Source organism: Lemur catta, chromosome 2, assembly GCF_020740605.2.
Source record: "Lemur catta isolate mLemCat1 chromosome 2, mLemCat1.pri, whole genome shotgun sequence".
NCBI lineage: Eukaryota > Metazoa > Chordata > Mammalia > Primates > Lemuridae > Lemur > Lemur catta.
This window is the reverse complement of record NC_059129.1, coordinates 67,239,874-67,263,372: the sequence shown is the minus strand read 5'-3', so window position 1 is coordinate 67,263,372 and position 23,499 is coordinate 67,239,874. Positions and strand designations below refer to the sequence as shown.

Here is a 23,499-nt window from a genome sequence, read left to right as displayed (position 1 = left end):
CTTGCCCTTTACTTTTTAGTTGATATATCTTATTTTACAGTATGAATAAAATGTACAAGATTCTGAAAAGTTGAAAATCTTTTCTGGAGCTTGGACAGTCTTGTTTATATAATGTGTAAATTGTGAGATTTTCATATTTTTCTTTACAGTTTTTCATGACTCTGGGCTTTGCATTTCCCCTCATAAAATCCTTTCATACAGCAATATCTAAAATATTTTCTTATATTCTCATCTACTATAATTTTAGGATTAATGACACTTTTAGTGCTTTAACCCATAGTGAATATATTAGTCAATTGATAAATGAAGGGATTTATCTTAATGACTCTTTTAAAAAGTATATTCAATTTTTCCACGAAATTTTACCATAAGATCTGTTATTTGTCTGTTGATTTGGGATGCATCACTTTTCATACACTACATTTCTATAGATGGGTTAGTTTGGGGGCTATCCTCTTTCTCTGCCTTTTCATCTCATCATGCAGTAGTACTGTCTGCTTCAATTTTTATAGTTTAAATAGGATGTTTTAAAATGTACCATGTTTCGTTAATACCTTAAGTGCAATCTAAATGTAATTTTGGTCATTTGCTCTGCAAATAATGGATATTGAATATCTTCGAGAAACTGAGATACAGTTATCAGACATACCTCCTGCCCTACCAACTCCACTTGGAGAGTTATTGATCTGTCTATCTGTCTATCACCTATCTATTTTACTTATTTGCTGATTTATTTATTTTAACTTTCTGTATGCTTCAATGCCCAGATAACAGCCTCTGAAGGATATTCATTTATGTCCTAGACTATTTTTCTAGGCTAAAGAGACAAGAGCAATGGAGAAACATGGGCAATACTAATGGAAAAGAGCACTTAGGTCAATAGGGGGCAGAATGTTATATGCGAAGCTCTTTGGGAAATGGAAAAATATAGTTTCTTTTAGCGCTGGATAGAGAAAAACACAAGCAAACTTGTTTTGTTTTATTTTGTTTGTCCACCTGACAGTTAGAGGGAAGTTTTAAAAATCAACATTAATGCTACGCAAAAGCAAACACATGATTGAGTTAGTGAAAAAAATGTGATTAATGTTTTAGATGTCCATACACACGCGCGCGCACACACACACACACACACACACAAGATAAGTGAGAAGAGTAGCATAGAAAGCAGATAGTTTCCTTTTAATTTTGATGGGACTGGGAATGGCATGTATCCTCATGTAGCATGTGTACATGGCAGCAGTGTTATTTTTTAATATCAAATTATAAGCATATAAGAAATGTACTAAAATAGAAGAAAAGAAAATATAATTAGAGAATAAAAGAAGAAATCAAAACATTCTTAGGTGAACAAAAACTAGGGTAATTTGTCATGAGCAGAGGTAACCTAATACAAGGACTAATGGAAGTTCTCTAAACAGAAAGAAAAGGATTAAAGAACTGTCTATGCATGCATGCATAAGCTCATGTATTTGGATTTCTTCAAGGGTGAACTATAATTTATGAGGATTTTTATATAAAATATTGTATTTTATCTACTATATTATAGACATTTTCCTATTTTTTGTATTTGTCTTTCATTAGTATATAGTGGATTCTGACATTCAAAAGATTTATGTATCCAAATTTACTGAATCATAGAACTCTAAAGGTTTTGTGATTTCTGACAAGTCTAAAAGAGACTTATTCAAACAGTTCTTCTAGTATTTTTCTCATTTTTTAAAATTTGAAATAAAATGATTGATCCATTAGAAAATGCTTTTCAGGGAACAGTTTAAGTTAGAATCCATCTCCCCCAACAAATGGTGAGCTATTTTCCACAAATCGTTGTAGAGAATATCTGTCTCCTTTTATTAGAAATATTTAAAAGAAGCAAGATTTTACAAATGGGAACATTTATTACTCACATACAGAGTTCCTTGCTTTTTCGCTTAATCTATCATTGCAGATTGTTCTACATTAACAGATATAGTTCTACCTTATTTTCATTAATATTGTATTGTGTGAAGATACTATATTTATTTAATCAGTATTCTTTTCTGGGCTGTTTAAGATATTTTAAGTGTATGGCTATTAAAAATTCTTTGTGTATCTTAGGTGAAGAAATTTGAGTTAGTTATACTGTATTTCGTAGCAGAAAATAATTAGCATTACTTTTTAGATTCTTCTCATTTGTTTATATGTATGTGTGCCTATGTGTATGTGTGTTTCTTTTTGGCTCCACAGCCTATCCTTCCCTGCTATACTTATGTGTTTATTAGGAGTCTTTTCCTACATATTTGTTTTGTCAAAATGTGAATATTATTTCTTGTTATATGCATTATTTGTTTACATAAATGTCATTATATTCTCCCAAGTATTTGTTCTTTGTCTTTTCCACTGTTTGCCCTGGTCTGTAAATCTTGAATCCTTAAATTAGGGAATGATCTCTATTGCTACTCATGCAAAAGGGGGCCCAAACCTGGATCTGAAGAGCAAAACAGGTGGTGCAAGAGGAGTTGCATTTCTTTTCCCCGCCTCTCTTAACCACCAGTACCAACCCCATACCACTTACAATGCTACAAAGTCCTTAGTTCTCAGTCTTCTGGATTGTTTGTCCATGCCTAACCCTTCATCTTGCCAAGTTAAACACGCTACTGAGATTTTAATATACACTGTATAGTGTATATTTAGTTTATTAGTAAGGGTTCTCCAGAGAAACACAACCAGTGGTGAAATTCAGTTGAAGTCCAAAGTCCTGAGAACCAGGGGAACACATGGTATAAATCCCAGTCTGAAGGCCAGATGAGATGAGATGTCCAGCTCAAGCAGTGAGGCAGGAAAAAAAAATGGGTGAACTCTTCCTTCTTTTGCCTTTTGTTCTATTTAGATCCTCAATATATTGGACGAAACGCACCTACTTTGGGAAAGTGATGTGCTTTCTTGAGTGCGCTGATTCAAATGCTAACTTATCCAGAAGCACCCTCACGGACATATGCAGCAATAATGTTTAATCTGGGCACATCATGATCAGTTGAGTTGACACATAGAGTTAACCATCACAGATTTCTTCTATAATACTCTTTTGTTCACCTGAGGAAAAAAGAGCATATATTGTATTTATTTTTATTTTTTATTTTTTTTTAATTTTTAAATTTTTAATTATGTGTACATAATATTTGCACATATTTATGGGGTACATGTGATGTTTTGATAGAGGCATACAGTATGTATTTTCAATGTACTTGAGCTCCTATGTTGCTTTTCAAAAAATCCTAAAGTTTATTTTATGAATTTAGTAGTGTTTGTAGTTTTAGCCCTGATGTATTGTTCTTTCCATCATTTGATTTGTTTGTGCATTTCAGGCAGATTCTGGGACAATGGTTTTATTTTCCTGTATGTTAATGGCCTTCTTTTCCAGAAGTTCTGCCAGATACACTTTCAGTAAAGAAAAAAACAATTACTGTAAGAGTATCAATTTGATGTTTCATAATCTTGTTTTATATGTTGAAATAACAAAGTGAAACTGCATTTTATCTCCATCAAAACGTGTTTGATTAAATTGGGAATCAGAGAAAATCTTCTTCTTATTAGTTAAATCAGTTCCATTCAACCATGTAAGTTTTGAGATAAAAAGAAAACAACAGCCAATGAAAATTATATGAGAGGTAAGCCCTAGATATATTGTGTCTTCACCACATAGATTGTCATATGGACAATTCTACAGCCAAAATGTTTCTTTGAGAGGGAAATCAAGACTTGGTGGTATAATGAGCCCTGGGTTGGAATTCAGAGCATTTAGTAGCAATGTGATTTTGCTCTGTCACAATCTTGGTATAAGACCTTGGCAAAGTCACTCCAATATCCTTGAGCTTATCCTTATCCTGTGAGTAAAATAAAACTGTTAGACTAGATTCTTACTATTCAATATCTGGTTCATTAACTAGTAGTATTAGAATCACCAGAGGATTTGTTAGAAATGGAGAAACTCAGGCCTCCAACCTATTGAGTTTGAATCTGCAATTTAACAAGCTACCCAGGGTATTTACATGCAATTTAAGTTTAAGAAACACTGCACTACATTAGTAGTTTTTATTCAGAGGTAGACAAAGTTCAGACAGTTCTGTGAAGCTTAATAGGCCTTTGCAGTGAGGGAGGTATAGAGACCTAACAGGTACCATTTGCTGTTTCCACTCTTCAAATAGAACAGTTCCTGTGTATCTGTTTAAATATTCTGTTTGTTTAAAATATTCTGTTTCTCCAAGGTCTTAGTTACAGAAAGCATTGCACTACTTTAAAACATCAACACTAAAAAATAAAACATGATGCTATGAGAGAAGTGTTATGATAAAGATGATCTCAGGTAACTTTCTATTCTTCTGGGCAGTTCAGAGATCACAGGACAAATCTTTGAGTCTAAATCACATTGGTCAGAAAGAATACAACTATCTGAGTCAACAAGATAACTGTCACATTTACTAGCCCAGTCAGAAGTTTTCTCTGTATGAATATATCACGGCTCTGTTAATCTCATACTCCTGTACTTTCCTAGCATCATGTTGTGAGTACAAGTTGAATGAACATAGCACTGGGACCTAGCTCAATTGTCTGGATTGCTCTAGTCTACAACATTCCTCCCAGCTTTCATCTCTTTCTTTAATACCCCAGCCTTTTATTTCTTTTATATTCTGAAATTACATTAGTTAATTTTTCTTGGGAAGCACTTTATTAAATAGAGTATAGCAAAGTAATATAAATGATGATGAACAAAAGGAAAGGCATCCTTAATTTTTGAACCAGGAAAGATCAAGAACTTTAAATGACAATTTGATTTTCTCTAAAAAGAAATTGCTTTTGTATTTCCCATTAAGCTTTCTAATTAATTTAGTAAAAGATTCTTGTAAACCCTAGAGATAGAACTCTTGGCAGTCTAAAAACTATCCCTTTCTTCCCATGGGAGATATAATTCAATTAGTTTATGTAATGCTTTCTAATAAATCGTTTTATATATGCCAAGCAATAGAGCAAAGAGAGAAACATGTTGTTTCCATGCCACTCCCTGTGGAATTCTGCATTTATATTCTGTAAAAATAATTGCAGTACCTATAGGAAGTCTACTAAATGCCCTTGGTTATCCTTAAGGAGTTCACATTTTCAGCAAAGGTAGAAGAAATATCAGAATGATCTTCATTTATAAAAATATATATTTAGCTCTGTCACTTGGGTGAATGTAAAAGACCGCCATCTGGGTTCCAGCCATGATTTGAATTTTATACTCAAGGGCACAATCTATTTCTTAATGCAAATGATACTAATTAAACCCTCTGATAATTTGACAAACTTTTATTTTTTTAATGGATACATGATATGAATACAGTGGCTTTCATATTAATCTTGTTAGTATAAGTTTTTATTAACACTTTTTCAAAGTCACTAAATATTTGTAAGCATAGGTGTCAAACAGTGATAGTTCTAGAAAATTATCACTTTTCAGGGTAAAATGCTGAAAAAGTATTTTATGTTTATATACACAGTTATCCTTGAGAATGTGACAACTTGAGACCCTAGAATGCAAATGATTCATATTTATAAAAATTCATGAAGAAATTCTGTGTAGACAACTCATTGAAAATAGTTTTACTAATGATGTAATAAGTTTCCATAAGTTATTTCTCAGAATTGTGGGTACAAATCTTTTTAATTAACATTACATTGAAAAATAATGTCATATCATGTTCATGGTACTATGACATGTACTGTCTACAATGTAAGCACTTATAAAAAGCTTAAAATGTAAACTTAATAAGCATATGGTAGAAACTAAATATACAGAGAAACAAAATTTTTTATTCAAGGCAAATACCAATGACTGAAACAGAGGCTGACAGAACTCTTGGTTTTCAGAATGGGAAGGAGAGAAAAATGACATTTACTAATCAGCTGTTACGTTCCAGGCGTAGTACCAAGTGCTTTATATTCATTTTAGGGGGGGTGACACTATTGCAATTTTAAACATAAATGTTATTACAATAAATAAAATACCATTTATTGAATGAGTAAGTAAAAATAGGAGAAATTTAAAAATATTTTTAAATTTAAAAAGTAATAGATATTATCCAGATTCCTCTCACTCCGTAAGACCCTTGTGCTTCCAAGACTACAGATGACAGAAATGCTGGACATAAATTTGGACAAATGCATGGGGAAAGGTGGGAAATTGAAAGATTGGAGTTAGATTCAAATTTTAGATATTATAGATTTTTTAGGTATTTCAGAAGAATATAAATCAATTGTGAAATGTCTAAGTATATGAGCAAACCCAGTGTTACTGTGAAACTTAACTGAGGTGCTATTAATCATTATCCCAGGAAAGCAGAGTTAAACTGGGGCTGTCCTGGGAAAACTGGCATGTATGGAAGATACTAAGTGTCAGTGAATTCCTGCTATTATCTACAGAGGAAATTTGCTTTAGTACCATTATTGGTGGGGGGCTGGGAGAGGAAGTTCTCTGACATGGTACATGTTTTAATAGAACTTAATAAAATTTTTTGGTTTTTTCTGGAAAATCAGCAATGGAACATTTGGCAGAGTATTTCTCATAATAACAAGTAAAAATCATTTATTACTATAAACATATATTTTGGTTACTAGAAGAAGAAAATATCGGACAAGCTTACATATTGACTTCTTAAAATATGTTTAAATAAAAATATAATTTTAATAAAACTGTCTACCACTAATAATCAAATCTAATTCTCTATTTCTTAATTTAGGACTGTACATCAATCCCTTGTATGAATGAAGGCTTCTGTCAGAAGTCAATACATGGATTTACTTGCATTTGCCCACATGGATACACTGGTGAATATTGTGAAAAAAATATTGATAGTTGTGCTGAGCCTGAACTGAATTCAGTCCTCTGCCTTAATGGAGGAATTTGCACAGATGGGCCTGGACACGCTTTTGACTGCAGGTTAGTGTTTATTTATTCACAAATAACTAAATATATATTTAGGAGAGCTTAGAAACATCTCATTAGCAATGTACTCTAAAGTGTAAATACTAAGTTTTCAAGTAAGTTTTTATCTTAAAAATATGTAATCATAACTTAGAAAACAAGTTACATAAAAACATTGCTGATATTTTTCAAATACCAATTTTATGTTTTGATTTCCCAGTTTAATCATCCTTTATTTTATAATTGTTTCATATCTCCTGTCTTTCCTACAAGTGGGCTTTGGTTTTTTTCTTAAATATTACACCAAATGATTTATAAATATTTCACATTTATGGTATAATTCTTAGCCAGAGACTCATTTGTGTTATTGCTATGCCTGTCTTCTAAGCCTTTAACAATTTATAATAAATTTTATTTGAGTAATAAAAATAAATTAATCTATCACTATATTTTTGAACCAGTTATTATTTATTATTTTAACTTCTTAGATGAATTTCTGTTTCCTTTGTTCTTTATGATTGTATAAAATATATAATTGTTTATTTGAGAACTTAGCCACTATCTGTTCAATTTATAAAATATTAATGGAATCCAGGTATTTAAAAAAAATTCACATACTTTACCTCTTTTCATTATCTCAGTTTCATGTGTGATAGGCTGATGTTAAGTCAAATATTGTTGAACAACTGTGTTTCTGTCATAATAAATTACTGATAAGTTTACCATTCATATTTTGATACATAATGATTTACTAACAAAGTGTATCTGTTATTTTCATATTTTATTATTTCTTCTTACTAAGATATGCTGCCTTCTATTAAATACTGCAACCACTATATTTTCTTTGTTCAATATCTAGGGCATATTTTGCCCATTTATTTATTTTGATCCCATCTGTATCATTTTATTTGGTATATATCTCCAGTGAGGCACACATAGATGCCAATTTTATATGAAATCAAGACTATTAACTTTTCATTTAGCATATGCAATGTTTATTATTATGATACATTCATTGTTTATTACACATTGCCTAATATGCCATTTTCTTTTGAGATATACACACATGTGTGCATCCATTTGTGTGTGTATATGTCTATTTAAAATTCTATTGTCTTTTGTCTTTTATTTTTAAGCATTATGTAAAACAAAACTATGCAACAACCACTACAAGGACCTTCAGGGCTATAACCTAGTAAATTCCTGGATTACGTCAGCAAAAGTAAATTAAATATTTATTCCTAATGGATACAATGTTATAAATGAAGGTTCTATTCATGGAATTCCATTTGGTGCAATAAAAAAAAATTGATGATAGAAATAAGTGAATACAAAACTAAAATGCACAATTTTATAACCAGTTAGGTTTGTTAAATCCAGCACTGCAAGAGTTCTTAGTCCATTTAGTGATGCTAGAACAGAATACCTGAGCTGGGAAATTTATAAAGAAAAGAAGTTCATTTGGCTCGTGATTCTGGTGGCTAGAAAGCCCAAAAGCATGGTGCTGACATTCACTTGTCTGCTGGCTAGGAACATGTGCTGCATCATACCATGACAGAGAAGTGGAAGGAGAAGTTGGTATGCCAAAAGGACTAAACAGAAGAGGCAACCTTACTTTATAACAATCTGATCTCCCAGGAACTAATCTATTCCCACAGAAACTAATCCATTCCTGAAAGAATTAAGCCAGTCTCATGAAAAAAAAACATAATTCTATCTTAAAGACCTAATCACCCCTTAGAGGCACCACTTCCCAACATTGCTACACTGGGGATTAAGGTTCCAACATGAGTTTGGGTGGGAATACTCAAACCATACCAAAGTCCTTTATAAGTATTTCTTTAAGGGGAATGTTATTCATGGGCTAGTTAGGCTGATCTTTCTTGAAACATGAAGCCAACGGAATTCAGACTGAAGATGCCTGCTCCTTTTTCCTGGCTTATCTGCCAGGAACAAGCATAGGAATTCATTACTGCTAAAACGTTATTCAAGTTGCATTTAAGCAAGAGTCATCTGTATCCAAAATTTTCACTGCTGATTCAGTGTGTCAGAAAGCCCCTGAAAATCTGTGAATGGTAAGGCCTTGGGAAGTGTGGTTTCTATTGGGACTTCCATGCTGCCCTGTGAGGAGCTATCAGTATTGGCGCCATGTCAACACAGTTCTTAGATCATTTACCAATGCAAACTCATATTCTTGGATAGGAGAGTTCTTGGATAGGAGAATTCTTGGAGGGAGTGTTTTGCAAATTAAATCCTCATATTCATGTATGGGCTACTGGTTAACCTGTGATAGATTTATTTAAAATCATAATAAAATAATAATTTCTGTATTTAAAAAATGAAATGAAACTTATTTGAAACCTATTTTGCATTCTTCGTATTTTATCAAAAAGCAGAATCACACTCTTAAAAACCTGATAAATCAGTTTGTTATTTTCTTCTTTATGTTGATTTTGCTTCAAAGTTTACACCAAACAAGTTAAAGTTAGTGTTTCTATTCCCATTGCTAGATTATTTGTTAATGAGCTTGCTAAGGTTTGCTTGACTTTAAGAAAATATATTTAAATTTATAACCTTCTACCTTAATGATATTTAAACTGAAGTTTCATTTTTTATAAAAATTGCTATATTAAATATTAAAATGTTTTAGCCCTCAGTGGTCTGCATAATATTCTATAGGCTTGGTTTCCTACGATTTTAGGAGAGCCATTTTTTTTCCAATTAAAATATTATACTGAATTGCATTAAATAAACAAACAAACAAAAAAGATAAAGACTGAAGTACCCTTTAAAATTGCTAGCAAATTTAAACTGCTAACGTAAAATATTTTCTTGTGTTGTTAGATCAACATATTAATTTTAATTTCATAAAGTACAAATTTCTTAGATCTTATCTTTGAGCATTATATGCTGTTATTTTGCTTTCATCTTCATCATTGCAGAAAATAAACCAGAGAATGGCTTATTTTCATGAATGTTACATGTTATGAATTCAGTTGATTTACTTTCTTCATGGAAGCTGACATGGTTTTTAATTTCTTTAATTAACATGTATAATATCCTTATTGTAATGACTGACTGTCATGAAGAGAACTTATAATTTAATTCCCATCTGGTTTATCTTTGAAGTTTTACATGTTTAACCAGAATATGTGATAAGTTAGATGTTTCTCTTATTTTCTTTTTCAAGTCTGGAAAGTTTTTATTATTACCATTTTTTTCTTTTGCTCACTGTTCCTGATTCACTGATTCTGCATTCTACTTTCGGTAGTAATATTGCTTGCCTATAGTATATCATACATTTTAAACTTTGTCCTTTATGCATTTCCCTTTTTCAGTTTTTATATCTTTTATGCTATTTTTTCTCAATTCTCTATTTAATTCTCAAACTTTTATCCAGTTTTCAAAAAATTTTTTATGTTATTTATAATTCTTTACTTTTCAATGAATATCAGCTTTTAATTATCTTCCTCCATTGTAAATGTAATGCCCATCTAACAAACCATATTATTATCTTCTATTTACTAATTCATTTCAAGAGTTCAATTTTTTTTTCAAGTTCTTGTAACTGGGTTTGGCTACCTTTTCTTACAGAATTAAGTTGACTGAGAGTCTCAGTTACTATCATTTTTTATGCTTCCTTTATTGATCTTCATGGTTATTAACCAGATGTCTTAGAAGACTGATTTTATATCCCAACTGTTTGGGCCAGATTCTTCTTCATTGAATTACTTCTATGTTTACAAGACAGTTTTAAATGATAAGGCTGACCCCTGAAATGACTTGGACAGAAGCATGTGTTAATGCAGAGGCACACCTGAGAAGAGCCTACTTTCACTACATGTGTTATGGGTGCTTCGATCTAGGGTGGAATTGATGAACAAATATGAGTCCGTTTAATTATCTTCTCTCCATTGTTTCAATTTTGAATATTGGGCTTCTCTAGGTCAGAGGGGTGTCAGATTTATACTTTGTCAATTGCTTATTTTTCTCATGAAAGCATTTTGTTATTTTAGATTATTTTATAACTATAACTGTATAATAAGAAAAGCTAGTATTTGTTTTTAACCTTCCTAAATCAATAGCTACATTTTGAAAGACATAGGTTCTTTAAGAAAGAAAGAAGAAAAGAGAGAAAGAGATAAAAGAAAGGAAGCAAGGAACGAAAGGAAAGAAGGAAGGAAAAAAAAGAAACTTATGCCCGACAGTTTTGAATATGATTCTTGGGGGTAAAATGAATGAACCATTCACATATAGCTAGTTTCCTTATTACTGCAGACAAATACATAGGCAATATTGCTTTGGATACTGAATAATAACTGATGATTTAATTTCTACTAGTAAACTCAAACATATGTTTTTAATTGACTTGGTTTTAGGGCTAAAGGGGGTTATAGAGATTACTTCTAGTAACTAGTTATTGAATGGATGAAGTAGCAAAGGCCTAAGGACATTTGTACTCTGTCAACCACCTAAACAGAAGTCACCGTCAGTGGGAAAGTCAACACTAGAATGTAATACATTGCTCATTTATTTTTATTACAGTAATTTTGACTTAAAATACAAACTACAAAAGAAATATATATGTAAGTGTGTATATACAGTAAAAAGAGAAGAAACATATATAGTCAGATATCATGACTATTCTCTAGTTACAGTTAAACATCTCTTTTGAACTTTATATCCTGGTGTAAAGGTTAAAGACATTAATAACTTTGTTCAGTTTAATAATAGCTGCTTTCCGAAGTTTGTAAGTATTATTAACCATGTGTAACAGTTTAATAGCATTTTAATGCATGCAAGTTTTATTAAACCATAAAAACTATGTTGAAATTACACTAAAATCCAAATGAGACTCACATAGTAGAGGACTATAGAAATAAGTAAAAACATTATACATAACTCCCCCCCCGGGGACCATGTAGGTTATAAAGAATATAGCAAATAGCAAATGTTTTATAAACAAAGCATTGGGACATAAAGATAGTGGTTTTTGTTTTTGTTTTTAGTATGTGAAATCCTGTTCCAGACAATTTGTTTCATGGTGCTCTCTGCCTTTGACTTTGCAGAGTCCCTTTCCAATCCCATGACATTCCCACCTTTCTGTTGCAAATCTCCATTTAATCTGATACTATTTTTTCTAGACATGATTCTCCTTGATCATTGCCTTCATATTATTGAAGTATTTCATATTCTTTCGCTTCTTATTTATCTAAGCTTCATTACTCTTTCTGCCCTGAACTGAGGATAATTCATTCACACTATTAATATATTATGTTAAAAATTGATAAGCTTAATGTTTGATTCCTGCTATTGTTACATTTCCTTTTCAAAAGATTTTAAGAAAATTGGTAAAAAATAATTTATTTTTAGTTATATGATTTGAGTGACCACAACATATTGTTAATTGGAACATTTGAGATAAGTGAGTCTTACTGGTATCATACTTGAGGAAGAATAGATGCTATTTCCTTATATACTTTGTAGAAAAATCAAGAACAGGTAACTTACGATGGTTGCAGGGTAAAGGTATTGATTCTGTAATAACCCATTTTCAACAATCATCAATCAACTTTTCTGGAAGTTAATTGGTTTTATAATTTGGAATAAGATGTTGGTATTTTAGGTCAGGCATGGAGGCTTATGCCGGTAATGCTCACACTCCGAGAGTCTGAGATAGGAGAATCACTTGAGGTTAGGATTCAAGATCAGCATGAGCCAGAGTGAGACTCTGTCTGTACTAAAAATAGAAAAATTAGCCAGGCATGGTCACGCATGCCTGGAGTCCCAGCTGCTTGGGAACCTGAGGCAGAGGGAATTGCTTGAGCCCAGGAGTTTGAGGTCATAGTGAGTTATGATGGCACCACTGCACTCTAGCTGGGGTGACAGGGCAAAACTCTATCTCAAAAAAAAAAAAAAAATGATGTTGGTATTTTGATAGACATAGATAGGTGACTTTTCATTACATAGAGATTATGTTTCCAAATTATGAAATAGACCTTCTAATACTATAATACTCTAAATTTACTACTTTTTTCCTCTCTAGGAAAAACAAGTTGCACTATTTTACCTTGTAAAGTATTGTAAGGGGTAGGATAATAAGCAATACTTATTTTCCTTAATAGCTCTACTATGTGGACATCATCTTTATTATTTTAGCACATTACTTTAGAACATGAGGAGACTCAAATTTATTTATTTATTTTTTATTTCAGCATATTATGGGGTTACAAATGTTTAGATTGTTTATATTATTCTTGCCCCTGCCCCAGTCAGAGCTTCAAGCATGTCCATCCACCAGAATGTGCACATTGCACTCGTGTGTATACACCCATCCCCAACTCCCCCCTCCCATCTGCCCAACACTCGATGAATGTTATTCCTCTATGTGCACTTTAGGTGTTGATCAGTTAAAACCAATTTGATGGTGAGTACATCTGGTGCTTATTTTTCCATTCTTTGGATACTTCACTTAGTAGAATGGGTTCCAACTCTATCCAGGATAATACAAGAAGTGCTATATCACCATTGTTTCTTGTAGCTGAATAGTACTCCATGGTATACATATACCACATTTTATTAATCCACTCATGTATTGATGGGCACTTGGGTTGTTCCCACATCTTTGCAATTGTGAATTGTGCTGCTATAAACATTCGAGTGCAGATGTCTTTTTTATAGAATGTGTTTGGTTCTTTAGGGTAGAAGCCCACTAATGGGATTGCTAGATCAAATGGTAGATCTACTTGTATCTCTTTGAGGTATCTCCACATTGCTTTCCACAGAGGTTGTGCTAGTTTGCAGTCTCACCAGCAATGTATGAGTGTTCCTATCTCTCTGCATCCACGCCAACATTTATTGTTTTGGGACTTTTTGATAAAGACCATTCTCACTAGGGATAAGTGGTATCTCATTGTGGTTTTGATTTGCATTTCCCTGATGATGTTGAGCATTTTTTCATGTTTGTTGGCCAATATTATTCTGTCTTCTTTTGAAAATTTTCTGTTCATGTCCTTTGCTCACTTTTTGATAGGGTTGTTAGATTTTTTCTTCCTGATTTTCCTGATTTCTAAACAGATTCTAGTTATCAGCCCTTTATCAGATGTGTAGCGTGTGAAACTTTTCTCTCATTCTGTAGGTTGTCTGTTTGCTCTCGTGATAGTTTTTTTGGCTGTGCAGAAGCTTTGTGATTTGATCAGGTCCTATTTATTTTTGTTGTTGCTATGATTGCCTTTGGGGTCTTCTTCATAAATATTTTGCCTAGGCCAATGTCTAGAAGAGTATTATGTGAGCTTATGCAAAAGAATGAGACAGAACCCCTGTCTCTTGCCATATGCAAAAATTAATGCAAGATGAATAAAAGATTCAAATGTAAGACATAAAACCATAAAAATTCTAGAAGAAAATGTAGGAAAAACTCTTCTAGACATGTGCCTAGACAAAGAATTTGTGACTAAGACCCCAAAGGTAAATACAGCAATAAAAATAAATAAATGGGATTTGATTAACTTAAAAAGCTTCTGCACAGTAAAGGGAGTAATCTACAGAGTAAATAGACTAACTATACATCTGATAAAGGGTTAGTGTCCAGAATCTACAACAATTTCAAACAAATCAGCAAGGAAAAAAAAATAAACTCATTTAAAAAGTGGCAAAAGACATGAACAGAAATGTTTCAAAAGAAGATAGACAAATGTCCAACAAACATATGAAGAAATACTCAGCATCACTAATCATCAGAGAAATGCAAATTAAAACCACAATGAGGTACCACCTTACCCCTGTCAGAATGGCCATTATTAAATAATCCAAAAACAATAGATGCTCACCTCTTGTACCCTTGAATAATTGGGAGCTAATCCATGAGCATCCATGGGCACACAGAGATGTAAAAGTCTTTAGAAATCAAGAAGGGAGTAAGAAAGGATGAGTGGAGGAATAAAAATCTATCTGTTGGGTATAATGAACACTATTCAGGTGATGGGCACACTAAAAGCCCCATCTTAAACATTATAAAACATATCCATGTAAAAAAAAACCTTTATGCCCCTTTAATATTTTAAAATAAAATGTGAGCCTATTTTGATCATATATATAAAATATTAATAATTATCATGTAATTTTAAATGTATATTTTATTCATGAATTTGTTAGGCCTTTTGCTATATTAAATGTAGGATTCTATTTCCTTATTTATTTCTATTCTATTTTATGATAATGAGAAAACTAGATGATCTTCTAACTTAATCAAAACTCAAAACTCTTACAATTACTCACTAAATATTTTTCTTTTTTTATGGTTTATTATTCTATAGGTAAATAAATAGAAATATTAATATATTATCAATGGTAAAAATTTCATTGTAGTTTGCCTTTCAAAATTTCTGGCAAAAATGATCAAATCATTACTTTATGAAAGGCAAACCTAGATTATTTTAGAGATAAAAGCAATGTCAAATACACTAAAGTAAATGGTGTATTTTATGGCAAATCCAAAGAAAATGTTTATGTGTTAATTTAAAAAATTGAATGAGTAACAGAGAAAGCCTCTTTATTCAATATAATATATTTCATTCTATAAAACATGCATAGGGTTTGCTCAATAGCAAGAATTAAATTTTAAATATATGAGTCTTTATTCTATTTGGTATACACTTAAGGTCATTTTATTACCACATATAGAAAATAAAATAATACCGCTCTTATTTAATCCACCAGGTACACTCATATTATAGAGCATTACTAATGTACACATACAATTGCAATGAAAATTGGTAATTGCTTTATTTTTAGACAAATAATTGATTTCAAATTAAGTTTAGAATTTGGAAAAAAATTAATTTTATGGTTAATCTGATTACTATATAATTTAATTCAGCAAATATTTCCTGGAAAACTACCTTGTACAAAATAATACCCTTGCAGTTGGAACCTCAATATTAAGAAATTAAAGCCCCACCTATATTTCCTTATACAAATTCCTGAAAATTATACAGATTTTATCAGAAGATAACATGTATATGATAGATTTTTATACGGTGATTATGTCATTTCAAAATTACAAATTAGTTTTAATCTCAAATCATAAATGTGTGAATTCTTTGTGTATATTAAAATATCTTCACAAATAGTCAGCAGAAAAGATAAATATACAAATATAATCAAATCCCTTTCCATAGGATGAAGTAGAAATGGTATTAGATGGGTTAAAGTGTCTTTATCAGGTGTATGTCATCAGATTCAGAGGAGCCAAAAAAGAGCATATATGATGAGAAATTAAGTAACACAAGATTCCATATTTCTTGAAACCAAAGGGAGAAAGAGAGAAAAGTGTATTAAAGAGATTTGTGACACTGATAATTCTGGATTTATGATGCTCTGTCAGCCATGATTGACAGACAGTTAATGAGTTTGGTGGTTTTCTGCAAAAAGATGAGGGAAATAGTAAAAAATGTTCACCATTTAAATGTTGGTAAGAATAAAAGTGAATTGGAATTGTTATATATCACACTTTTTTAAATTGTTTTAATACAGTGTGAAAATTAGTAACTATTGATGGCCAGTTCTATGTTCTACTGACTTCAAAGTTAACTACTTAACACTTTACTAATTCTCATAAAAGTTCATCTTTAGTAATACTAAACAAGTAATTCCAAGTAGACTAAATTTTCTAAAGGAAGAGTTTAAAATATTTTAATTGATAAATGTCAAATGGCTGCCTCAATGAAAATTTGATGACTTTAATAAATAACCACAGTGTTATTTCATTAAATCAGATACATCAAGATCATTTGGCCAAAATTTTGGTGAATCAGTCTAATCTCAGTAGCCTCTCACTAAGAGGTAGATAGGTAGGTAGATAGATAGATAGATAGATGAAATCTTTCTACATAAAACAAACTGATATCTAACTGATTTTAACTAGGGAGCTCATTAGTAGCCTTCATCTTTAGATAGTTGGTTATTAATAGAGAATAAGCAGAGAAGGGATGATGTTAAAAAGTAACTTATCTGTGTACTTCAATTTTTAAATAATAGTTTAAATAAGTGATATGAAAATGATAAAACATAAATGAAGAAGTAGCAATTAATTTTATAAGTTAGGATGAAATAAAATCAAGTTTCTCTTCTTATTTTTATTATTGCTGAAGGTTGTTAGCCATCTTATAGCATTTGTAGAAGGTTTGCTCTATCTAAGGTTACCTAAGGAAAGAGCAAGTTTTATAGAAATAGTGAGAATTACACTCAGAGCTCTTGTTCAGTCACTGTGTAACTTTGAACAAGTCAATTAACCTCTCTGAACCTTAGTTTTTTCATTTATTAAATAGCATGGTATGATGCCAACCTAATGAGACTGTGGCTAGGACTTCATGAGATAGATGTAGATAATTTATATGGAGGACTTTTAGCAACTAGTTAAGAGAGGTAAAGTACATTTCTTTGTACCCCTTCCACATCATGCAGTCCCACTATCCAATCTGTGTTGTAGGTAATTATAAACTAGAAAAAAAAATATTGAATTATGCTATTCTTTGTACTCTTTTCAATCTTTGATGTAGCTCTGACATATGTATTAGTATTTTTAAGGAGAATTCTAATATATAAACAAGATGTTGAAAGAAAGAACACATTATGGCTAAATTGCTGTAGAATGTTCAATTAACCAAAAACATAAACATTTATGGAGTCAATTGTAACCCAGAATATGTAGAAATTTCAGCAGGTCTTTTCTTTCTTTTTAAAATTTGATACATACAAAAGTGTATGTTAAAATATAAGAAATAACTTTCAGTATGTGTAAGATATGCTCTTAGAATGATGTGGTTTTTAATCTGCATTTAATTTATCAACAGGGAGAATAACACAGTTTAACACTTCTTTTTCTTCAAAAGTATATTTTTGTTCAATTATTTTTGGTTCTTAATGCTTGTCCTATATGAAAAACAACTGTATGGAGATTTACAGAATGCAAATGTGCCATTATTCAATCCCTTTGCCTACAGCCTGTACCTAAAATCATGATTTTGTCTTTTATATTCTGATGTTTTCTGTAGATGCCCTTCTGAAAGTAAGGATTATTTCCCATAGTTCTAGAGTTATAACAATTGAAGTAGATTTATTTTTTAAAAATAAAGGCATAAGTATTTTAGGAAGATAGTTTATTGAGATGAGGGGGAAAAAGAAATAGTGATTTTGAATAGTTTCATGTGTTTCTATCATAGCAGATTAATCTGATATTTGCAGTTATAAAAATGAAATGTTCAAAGTTCACATTGTTTTGGGTATTGTTTTCAAAAATATAACCTATGCTTACAGCTAGATTTTCAAATTTTAGCTACATTTCATTCATAAATTGTATATTCGCGTAGAAAATAAAAAGGTTCTATGAACATTATTTTTATTATTTAAGTAAAAAAGCTAACTTTAATATAGGAAATTATGTGATATTATTTTTTCTATTAATGTTTCTAATTAATAGACATACCTAATTATATAATTGTGTTGATGAAAAAAATGGGGCAGAAATCCAAAGGATTAAATAAGGGGGAAAGGTTATACTTTTAAATTAAAAAAGCTTGCTCTGAAAAACATACAGAAGAAACTGCCCAATTATACTTTATGTAGATATGAAGATATTTGAATACATGAAAAAAAAGGCTATGAACACTTCCTTTTAGCTCTTATAACATTTTTGGTTTGCTTCAGTGGTTTAAAAGAGTTTTTTTAAAAAGTTACAACTCTTCCACAATAAAAGCCAGTGTCAGAATTTGATCTCTACCTACCTGATTGGGTAGAATTAAACTTTAATGGCACATTCTGGAGCCTAGGTTGATAGTATTTTTTCATCAAAGACATTGGGCAGTAAGGAAAGAAAAAAAATTGCTCATGGTTCTTATTGTCAGTGGAATTACTGTATCTCTCCAGGTCAGGGCATCAGTACCTTTGCAGCATACTTTAGTTCTTTAGCAATACCTTTTGTAGACCAATTTACACAGCTGAAAACTCTTCTTGCCTTCCAATTTCAAAAGTATGATTTTAATTTCTTTTTATCCATAAAAATTTTCCAAGCCTCTTCCAAATATTTTAGGTCCAGATCTATAAAGCTGATAATGAGATTTTTGAAGATAAAGGGATTATTTAACAAGTAAGTTAAAATGAAAGATCAATGTATTTGTATATATGTGTGTATTTGTGTATATGGGGATATGTATGTGTATAAGATGCAGAGAGAGAAAAAGAGAGAACATTATTATTTCCCATTTCTTTAGAAATAGAAAGACATTCACTTTACTTACTCTGAAAAAAAAATGCAGGCTAAACTATCCAATTATACATTATTTATGTAGGTATGTAGATATTTGAATATATGAAAAACATAAAATTGCAAATATTTCCCTTGGCTCCTATAACATTTTTGGTTGTGTCTTGAGATATATATGTATATATGTTACACATATTCAGAATCGCACAGGTTTAGATTTCATCATATATGGCCTACTCTACATAAATACATTTTTCAAATTAATCAAGTCAAGTGTTTATTCAACAAACACTTATTAGGTGCTTTCAACTCACTGTATACTAAAGGCATAGAAACAAATTAGATAAATCTCTCAAATGAATCAGCTCACAGTCTAAAAATGAAACCTGTTAGCAAATGTAACAGTGTTTAAGAATGATGCACTAGAAACACATAAAGCTTTGATGAAGGAATAAAGCAAAAGGTAAACTACTGTATTTTGAGGGATCTTGTGAGGTTTCAACAGGGATGTCCTTTGACCTCAGTCTCAAAAGATGAGCTTATCACATTGATTTATTTGGTATCAAAGCAGCAGGAAAAAAAATTAAGCAAGGAAAGATGAGATTTCTTGTATTATAAAGGTGTCATTGTCACTTAAATAAAAAATGTAATAGAGGTAAAACAAAACAGGATTGGTGAGGTACAATGGAGCCAGACCCTAAAGAGAAATGTAGAAGATGATTATGGAACTGATGGGCTTAACTTTGTAAACAATTAACAAGGGAGATTCCTTTGAAGGTTTGTAAGCAAGCTAGTTAAATGGCTAAATTTGTATTTTATGAAAATAAATTTGGGGAGTGTTTTATCTGGTTAAAGAGATAAAGTGATCAAGGTGAGGGGGACATGAGTCCAGCAGAAACAGTGACAAAGAAGACAAGATAGGATTAAGAGAGATTTGGGAAGTAAAAATAAAAGATTTGCTATTGATTAAATGAATAGAATGAAGAGTCAAAGATGGATACTTTTTTAGGCTGGGATGATTATATGGATTCTAATTCAAAAATGTCCTAAGAATTTATGTAATAAACCATTGTCTCCAGTCCAAGCGGGAAGACATCCTGAGTCTCCTGGCTTAGTCACCACTTATCCCAACTCATTTTAACTTAAATGATACAAAAACAAAACAAAACAACCCAGCCAGATTGAATCCTCAAACCAATTCTGCTCTGTTGACCTAGAGACACAGTAAGTTTTAGAATTTGGATACATAGAATTATTACACATGGATAACATGATATTTCTCACATGTGCATTTTTCCTCCTCTTATCTTTATTTAGATTAATCTAATCCCATTTCAAGAAATAAAATAAAAAATTATGTAACTTAAAACACATAGAAAGGACTCTCTAGATCCATAAATAGCTTATTTTAAAATATGTTTTTTGGTATCTCATAAGCTTCTCATATCCCTATGAATTAAAACTATTCATCAGACCATTAATTATGTTTTAACATCTTTATGAAAAAGAAGATAAAGACCCCTGAAAATTCTGAAGGATATATGAGTACATAATTTCAGAATTCATAAAGTTAATGGAATAATTGATGAGTTAAACACTTTTGCATATGCTAAGTTAAATACTACACAGGCAAATTGGATGTGGTAAGATTTCTCTTTGATGCCTTTAAACAAATTAACTTGAAAGAAGTGATTTTCTGTTGAATTTGGGGATTTCTAATAATTATTTGTAATTTAATGTCAATGTAATTATAAATAATACAATGAATGAAAGAATAATATTAATGATATGCATATATATGGTTTATTCATAAAATTTATGGAATATATAAGATGTTAAATAGTATCCTTTACTTAGTCCCTCTTTTGAGAACATAACAATTGAAGCACGCAGGTGTTATATGGGTATTGAAAAAGCTCTCGTTTTTTTTTTTTAAGTTTGAATGCCATCTGGCTTGTTGGCAATATGAATAGACAATTTGCATTTGTGGATTTAGCAATCTCATGGGTCCATTGCTTGTTTAAGATTTACATGTAGGATTAAGAGATTCAAGCACTTTCATCCAGGTACTATAGCTTAAACCTGTTTAAAATGTCTTTTCCAAATTATTTATAGGAAATAAAAACATATTGTTATTGTCACCTTTAATTTTATAAATATTAGCCTAAAGTCAGGAAAAAAATGTAGATAAGCTTTATCTCCTATGGTTGGTCAACCAGGTGATATGTTAATATATGAGATATTAAATATACCATTTTGTTATTATTTTAGGGTGTAATATCAGTATGCTTTAGAAAAACAGCAATACTGGGAAAACCAAGGATTTCTCTGAAAAATCACCCACTGAATTTCAAACCCATAGGTCCATGAACATATATTTAAATAATAAACTTTTCAGGCATAAAGTATCTGTGAACATTCATTTCATGTCTTTGGGTTAGAAGCTCTACATGGAGGTCAATTCTTTGTCAATTTTTGCTGTAACTTTAATGTTTAATTCTGCTACCCTACACTCAAAGATTAAAGCTGTTCCTATGATCATATTCACTTTGCTTTCTTTTCTCATATCTGATCCCGTTATTATTTTTGGTCCAAGTGTTTGCTTCCAAACCCTGTGTAACATGCATCACATTTGGTTATTTGAAAGGTAGAACTGGCTGATATTGATTAACCTGATTAGGATTTGCTAGGCAGGAGCTGAACTCCATCAGACTTTTCTCCTTGATTCAATTTCACAGTGTTTTGGAGAAGTGGATGTGTTTGTGACTATCATGGAGAGTATTGTCAATGACAGTGTAACTAGTGTGAATTTCTCTTTACCACATGCCAGTGAAAGAAATACTATATTACTTAATTTCTCTAACTAACCACCAAGTCCCAAATCATAAGGGTGGTGTTAAGTTTGAACTTCAGTAATATGTTTTGGTATCTTTCATATATCCTTGGACCACACGAAAATACCTGAGGCTTAAATGGTGTCTAAGATATGCATAAGGACTCTTCATTTTAGTGCAAATGTTCATAGTCAAGTGTACATCATTAATTTGGGAAGAGACAATTCTGCTTTCTGGCTCAACTTGCAGTGCCAGACGAGATTTGGGAACTTGTACACCTCAGAATACAGCCTCTGTATATATCAGGCTGCTGTTTCCTTCTGGGGTTCTGCTATTTCTCCAGAAAAATTGGTGAAAGTAGAAGCAGGTCTCTATTATTTTCAGAACCTAAAACTCAATTTTATATCAAGTAACCTGGGGGTCATACTAGATCTTTTTAAGTGATTGATTATCCTACCAAATCTCTAACTTCTCTCTCCTACTTCTGCAAGAGTGTTTCACATTATCTCTCCATAATGGACTTTTAGAAACACATTGATAGTCTTTCCTTCCTGGAAAAAGCTGCAGGAGAGCAATCGGTCAGATGTTTCCTTCCTCACTATCTATTCTGTGACCCTTTTCTCCAGTAAACCTATGAGTCTCTTAAAGAATGGCCTATCCCAGAAGCCCCATATGAATTGGGTCATTAAGTGGATTCCAGAGGTAATTTAGTTCATGTAAAATACAGTCTTCCACTGTGGGGCAAGGTATCAATACCCAATTATTTGAGTCGAATATGGTATGAATTTTCAGAAGCATTTTTAGTCCCTTTTATTTCGTAAGTGAATTCATACCATCTAGACATATGCTTTTTCACTTTTTGTTTTATTTTGTTTATTATGTAAGCATTTTTAATCACTTTAGTTTCAGTGTAGATTAGTGGTGTATTCCAAATCAGTAGGTACTTCTAAGAGTCCAGACTTATCCTTCCTTGTAAGCCAACCCTCTTTTCTCAAAATAATTTTTCTTCATTTATGTGGATTAGTCTCATTCTACAATGTATTCACCCTAAGTGAAGTCTCTTAGCAATTCTGGATGAGAGCCTGACATACAGCAGATATGAGTGTGTATGTATGTGTGAGAAGTACCACGTTTTCTTTGTTCTGAATCAGATTGAATCTGATCTAAAATACCATCACAGAAGGGAGTGTTTAATTCCAGCCATTATTGAGTTTCCCTGTTAACTGAAGTTCATGAAAAGTGTCAAAGATTGTATGAAATCGACAACAATCATGAAAAGATCCTCTGGTCTTTCCAGGTATTTCATCTATGTTTACATGTCTCTTGAGAGTAAAATGTCAGAGGGCTTAATACCAATCCTCATTAAAGAGATTATTCTTTAAGAAGTTCAAGACTTTGGTCCTCAGAATTTAGTTCCATGAAGTACCCGATAGCATTCCTCAAAAGTTGTTGCTGCATGAAAATGTGAC

General features: G+C 31.5%; 1 protein-coding gene across 1 annotated transcript in view; it reads left to right on the top strand.

Moving 5' to 3' along the window:
• EYS (eyes shut homolog) overlaps window positions 1-23,499 on the top strand; it is a 1,451,515-nt gene that overhangs the window by 546,311 nt on the left and 881,705 nt on the right. The window contains 1 exon segment of the mRNA XM_045543805.1: window positions 6,750-6,949. Coding sequence (XP_045399761.1) covers window positions 6,750-6,949 — 200 coding nt within the window.